Source organism: Giraffa tippelskirchi, chromosome 9, assembly GCF_054371585.1.
Source record: "Giraffa tippelskirchi isolate mGirTip1 chromosome 9, T2T-mGirTip1v1.2.pri, whole genome shotgun sequence".
Lineage (NCBI taxonomy): Eukaryota > Metazoa > Chordata > Mammalia > Artiodactyla > Giraffidae > Giraffa > Giraffa tippelskirchi.
In genome coordinates this window covers 166,383,158-166,389,527 of record NC_137283.1, presented here as the reverse complement: position 1 = coordinate 166,389,527, position 6,370 = coordinate 166,383,158, and the positions used below count along the sequence as shown (strand labels likewise).

The 6,370-nt window shown below is 40.5% G+C and overlaps 1 protein-coding gene across 6 annotated transcripts in view; it reads right to left on the bottom strand.

Annotated features, from left to right (window-relative positions):
• Positions 1–493: 493 nt before the first annotated feature.
• The window catches only part of FAM120B (family with sequence similarity 120 member B), a 63,599-nt gene continuing 57,722 nt past the window's right edge, over positions 494–6,370 (bottom strand). For 5 of the 6 annotated variants that reach the window (XM_081529798.1, XM_081529799.1, XM_081529803.1 and 2 more), the window contains 2 exons: positions 5,424–5,475; positions 494–5,259 (listed from right to left, as the gene is read on the bottom strand). In XM_081529798.1, coding sequence (XP_081385924.1) covers positions 5,435–5,475 — 41 coding nt within the window. In that variant the 3' untranslated portion in view covers positions 494–5,259; positions 5,424–5,434. Of the gene's footprint in view, positions 5,260–5,423; positions 5,476–5,911; positions 6,169–6,370 lie in introns of all 6 variants that reach the window. The other variant, XR_014065326.1, reaches the window with a different exon arrangement.

Below are 6,370 nucleotides of genomic sequence, written 5' to 3'. Positions count from 1 at the left end.
TTTATGGTCCAACTCTGTTGTCAGTGTACAGAAATGCAACTTTTTTTGTATGCTGATTTTATATCCTAGAATCATTTACTAGTTCTAACACTTCTTTGGTGGAGTCTTTAAGGTTTTCTATATGTGAGATCATGACATCTGCAAACAGGTTTTACTTCTTCCTTTCCAATGTAGATGTCTTTTATTTCTTTTTCTTGCCTAACCACTCTGGCTAGAACTTCCAGTACTATGTTGCATAGAAATAGTGACAGTGGGCACCCTTGTCACGTTCCTGGTCTTAGAGGAAAAGCCTTCAACCATTCACCATTATGTATGATGTTAGCTGTGGGTTTGTCATATATGGCCTTTATTATGTTGAAGTACATTCCTTTTATACTTAATTTGTTGAAAGTTTTTATCATGAAAGGTTGTTAAAATGGACATATACAAATATAAATATATAAATGTAAATATATAAGGAAAATATTAACAAAACGAAAGAGACAGACAGATAACAATGTAATAATAGCATAATATTAGTACTGACAATAATAATTGCTTTTAACAATGGGTAGTAGAATCATCCAGAAATAAAATCAATAAACACTGAACTTGAACTGTTTTACATCAAGTAGGCTTAACAGACACATGTAGAACATTTCCATCCAATAGCAGAATATACAGTCTTCTTAGGTAAAAACAATATAATATTCTCTAGGACAGATATGTTAGTCCACAAAACAAATCTTAAGAATTTAAGGCTAATGTTACATCAAGTATATTTTCTGGTAACAATGGTTGCTGTTGCTCAGCCGCTAACTCATGTCTGACTCTTCGTAATTCCATGGACTGTAGCACACCAGGCTTCCCTATCCCTCACCATCTCCTGCAATTTGCCCAAGGATAACGATGTGATGAAACTAGAAATCAATAAGAGGAGGAAAACTGGAAAATTCACAAATCTGTGGGAATTAACACATTCTTGACCAAGCAATAAGTCAAGGAAGAAATCAAAAGGGAAATCAAAATGCATCTCTAGGCAAGCAAAAATGGCAATACAACATACAAAAACTTAACGCAGTAAAAGTAGTTCTAAGAATGAAGTTTATAGCAATAAATCCCTATATTAAAAAAGAAAGATGTACCATCACACTTGAAGAACTAGGGAAGGAACATACTAAGTCCAAAGACAGCAGAGTGTGTGTACGTGCATCGTCTCAGCTGTGTCCGGCTCTGTGCAACCCCATGGGCTGTAGCCCGCCAGGCTCCTCTGTCCATGGGATTCTCCAGGCAAGAATACCAGAGTGGGTTGCCATGACCTCCTCCAGGGGATCTTCCAGACCCAGGGATCGAACCCACGTCTCTTATGTCTCCTGCATTCACAGGCCGGTTCTTTAACACTAGCACCACCTGGGAAGCCCCAACTTACCAAGACTGAATTACAATGAGACAGACAATCAGAACAGACCAGTGAGTCAGTAACTAAAAACATTCCAACAAAAGCTCAGGACCAGATGGCTTCACTGGTGAATTCTACTAAACGTTTAAAAAAGAATTAATGCTAATCCTTCTCAGAGTCTTTCAAAAAACTGAAGGGAAAGAACACTTCCAATCTCATTTTACAAGGACAGCATCATCCTGATACTGAAACAGCCAAGGACATCACAAGAAAAGAAAACCACAGGCCAATATTCCTGACGACGACTAATGCAAAAATCCTCAACAAAGCACGTGTATGTGCTCAGGCCACAATCGTGTCCAACTCTTTGCGACCCTATGGATTGTAGCCTGCCAGGCTCCTTTGTCTATGGAATTCTCCAGGCAAGAATACTGGCATGCGTTGCCATTTCTTACCCCAGGGAATCTTCCCGATCAGGGGAAGTATTAGCAGGTGGATTCTTTACCACTGTGCCACCCGGGAAGTCCTCAACCAAGTTATTATGTTGGTGCTAAAGTAATTGTGGTTTTGCATTGTTGAACTTTGCTGTTTGATACTGGAATACATTCTTTTTTTTTTTTTAAATAAATTTATTTATTTTAGTTGGGGGCTAATTACTTTACAATATTGTAGTGGTTTTTGCCATACATTGACACAAATCAGCCATGGGTTTACAATGGAATACATTCTTAAATAAATGTGGTTATGTTATACATCACTTCAATGTGCATTTCTCACTTCATGTTTTTTGCTAATGACTTATTACTTGCTGTTTATTTTATACTTATTTTAGACTACAGAAATGATGTTAGACAAAAAGCAAATTTGAGCAATTTTTAGTTCAAGATGGGTCGCAAAGCAGTGGAGAGAACTTGCCACATCAGCAACACATTAGGCCCAGGAACTGGTAAGGAACGGACAGTGCAGCAGTGGAGCAAGAAGTTGTGCCGAGGAGACGAGGGCCCTGAAGATGAGGTGCGCGGGGCCGGCCGCTGGGAGCGGACCGTGACCAGCTGAGAGCCTCCGCTGAAGCTGACCATCTTACAACTGCACAAGCAGTTGCTCAAGAACTCAACATCGACCATTCTACAGTCATTTGGCATTAAGCAAATCGGAATGGTGAAAAACACGATAAATGGGTGCCTCATGAGCTGACCGAAAATAAACAAATCGTCATTTTGAAGTGTCACCTTCTCTTATTCTGCACAACAATGAACCATTTTTTGGTTGGATTGTGACGTGCGATGAAAAGTAGATTTTATACCACAACTGGTGACGTACTTCCCAAAGCCAAACTTGCACCAAAAAAAGGTCATGGCAACTGTGGTCAGCATTTACCATAGTGGTCTGCTGCTGGTCTGATCCACTACAGTTTTCCGAATCCCGCTGAAACCATTATATCTGAGAAGTATGCTCAGCAAATCAATGAGATGCACCAAAAACGCCTGCAGCCCACACTGGTCAACACAAAGGGCCCAATTCTTCTCCACGACAACGCCCAACTGCAGGTTGCACAACCAACACTTCAAAAGTTGAAAGAACTGGGTTATGAAGTTTTGCCTTACCCGCCATGTTCATAGCAGGCAAATACCAACCCACTACCACTTCTTCAAGCATCTCAACAACGTTTTGCAGCGGAAACACTTCCACAGCCAGCAGGAAGCAGAAAACGCTTTCCAAGAGTGAGTTTGTCAAATCCCAAAGCATGGATTTTTATGCTACAGAAATAAGCTTAGTTCTCACTGGTAGAAACATATTGATTGTAATGGCTCCTATTTTGATTAATAAAGATGTGTTTGAGCCTAGTTATAATAATTTAAAATTCACAGTCCAAAACCACAGTTACTTTTTCCATCAACCTAATATTAGCAAACTGAATCCAACAGTACGTTAAAAAAGACTGTATACCTTGGGCACCTGGAACTTATCCCAGGGATGCAACGATGGTTCAACATTCCCAAATCAATCAATGTGATATACCGCATTAACAAAATGAAAATGAAAAATTATATGATTATCTCAATAGATGCAGAAAAAGCATCAGACAAAATTTAACATCCTTTTTCTTCACAAAGATCCTAATATGTTGGTAAAATGTCTTTCAAATAACTTTTAAAAAGTGAATTACATTTCCTTATGAATAATAATACTTTTATTTTCATTTTAAAACTGATATACGGAGCCTTCATCAGAAGACTTAACTGCAGAGTTAATATAACACCACCAAGATTACAAAAACATCACTGCACTGGTTTTCCAAATGTAGTCAAGATTTTATCAACTCAATGGCTTTACTTAAGCTTGCTAAATGAACATAAATATTTTACTGACAAGTCAGAATTTACTTATGAAGGGGGGAAATGATATTCATGGAAGTCTACTCTTCTAGTCTAAGGAATGAGAGATTTATTTCAAAGTTACACAAATAAGCAACAAAGAAATGAAACTTCTAGAAGGAGTAGTCGTCTCAAATTAGCAAAAACAAAATGAATAGAATGTTAAAGATTTAGACAGGAAACCTACATATAAAATAAAATCTATTTCCAAAACTGGAAAAAAAGGCTATAGGTCCTACATGACTGCATGAAAAGTGACTAGACATGCAGATGTCCTGAAGAAGGACCTGTAGGAAGTGAATGGGAGGCTGTATTTCTTTTTGGTACATACTACCAAACGAGATTCTAAAACACAGTAAGGAGCCTGCACACACAGCTATCAGCCGGGCTAAAGCATCAAGTGCAAAGATACAAACTGCACTGTGATTCGTTTAGGGTTTATTTTGTTTTAATGACGTCAGCTGAAGGACGTGTCTTGTGAGTGCCGGCAAGCACGCCTCAGAGGCCCTCCCAGGTGCGGCTGCAGCCTGGAAGGTGGACTGGCAGTCCCAGCAGCTCCAGGCCAAAGGGAGACAGCTGCTAACCTAATCCCTAATCTAGATTATTTTCAATTATCAAAATACCCAGGGGCTGAGGTCAAGACAATTTGGGGCTTAAAATTTCAATTCTTAGATTATGTGAAAATTCTTTCATGAAAAGAATGTCTCTGAACTTGGATTCATTTAGAATATTTTTTAACAAGAGCCCTTCAGGGCTCACAGATAAAGAGCAACATATGTCCCACTTGTTAGCGGCATCATAAATTAGGCTTCCTGACACTCAACTACTGTCTCTCTTCACACGGATGGCAGGCTTCCTGTCTGATGCCTAACATGTGCTGAATCCAGGTGTGTCTTCATGGGCACAGGCTCTGGGCTGGAGCAAATTCTAAATGAGAGGGTGACGTAACTGAAACAGATCCATGCGTCACAGGCAATGTCAAGACCATGCAGTCACCTCTCCCACCAAGAAGGTGAGAAAGAAGCTGGTATATCTTTCTCTGTGAAGGTACAGTTGGAAACTTTACTTCTGGTTTAATTTATAATTAGTAAATAATTCCTGGAAAATGATACAGCTTATTAGACATCATGTCTTGAAAGATAAGATCATCTGGGAAATATCCTCACAATCTAGTATTAAAGTTAAAAAAAGGGGGATATAATAAGATTCCAATTCATTAAAAGAATCAACAGATGCAGACCGGCATGAAGACATTAATTAACCATGGCTGTTTGGGGACGTGGAGTCAGGACGACTTCTACAGGTAAGCCCACAAAGGCGTTTTAAAGTCGAATGAGGAAGAAGGCTGAAACAGACGCTTTTCCTCTTGAAGTGACGCTGGGTTTGGAACCCCCGGCGAGCCTCTCCTCAGATGACTTCACTCTAAAGGAGGGTCCAGAGGGTCCAAAGGCTTCACTCTGGTTTGACAGCCAGACTCTGCATCTTCTGCTTCTGTGCACACTTTTTCTAGAGGAAGCAAACTTACCTTGAAACCAAGTTGGGAGGTTTTAACATCTGAATTCTTTTAAAAGTTTGGTACTTGATATGAAAGATTTGTTATAAAGACAGATGTTTTACTTCAATCTTTGATAGAACTGATTTATTCTGAAGATGTTAAGTGGTGGACTTACCCAGAAGATGACTAATATCTTCTCCACTGGTCAGGCTCATACTGTCTACTTCCTGCACCAAACAGATAACAAAACAAAAAAAAAGAATTAAATTTCTCTGAAAACCAAACAGAAAAAAATGACACATTTCTAAGTATGTACAAAAATGACATCTGAGTTGTATTTGGGCCAGAAATTTATTCTCTCTTTAGCTGTGGCCACCTGTCATTAAAATTTTGTTCCATAATTATTCATTAAAGTAGGAAGCAATTAATTAAGAGGCAGTTCTGTTGGTGGAAGGAAGCCTTGTCAGAACTGCTCCCCTCAACTCCAGGGCCACCGTCTGCACGGCGTCTACACGGCCACTGCTGCCAGGGATGTTTGCAAATGGCCCTTCCCGTGCAGATGGCGCCTGGGATGTTCTGCCAAGAGAAGGGAAGCGTGAGCGTGGCTCCCGCTGCAGCAGAGCCCAGGGCCTCCCCATCCCCACCCTCGGGGCTACTGCCCACCTTCTGGAGTCGCTAGGCTCAGAAAAGAACCACTCTACAAGTAAAACAGGTGATGGCTTTTCACATTTAAAATGTAACACTTTTCCAGCAGAAGTGATGTGCAGCCTTGTCACCTGCACCCCCCAGGAGGGTGACAAGAGAGGGTCACAGCAGTGGCCAGATGAGGTTTCCAGGCAGCATCCTTGTTATCACAGATGATCAGAGGCAGCTTTACAACAGCCCAGGCCTCCTAGGAATCACCACTGAGAAGTGAAAACCTGAAGAAATCACAGGCAAATTTGTAGCTACCAACTGTGGAATTTAACACATCATTTCTCACGAACAGCATGAAGAGGTTAAATGTTCTCACTTTAGCTGCCGGCTAGCATTTTAAAAGTTCCGAAAGCTTTGATGTTCACCCCTTGGTGAACAGAGGTTCACACCTCTGCTGGCCCCAGGTCCCCACCCCTGTCTCATTGG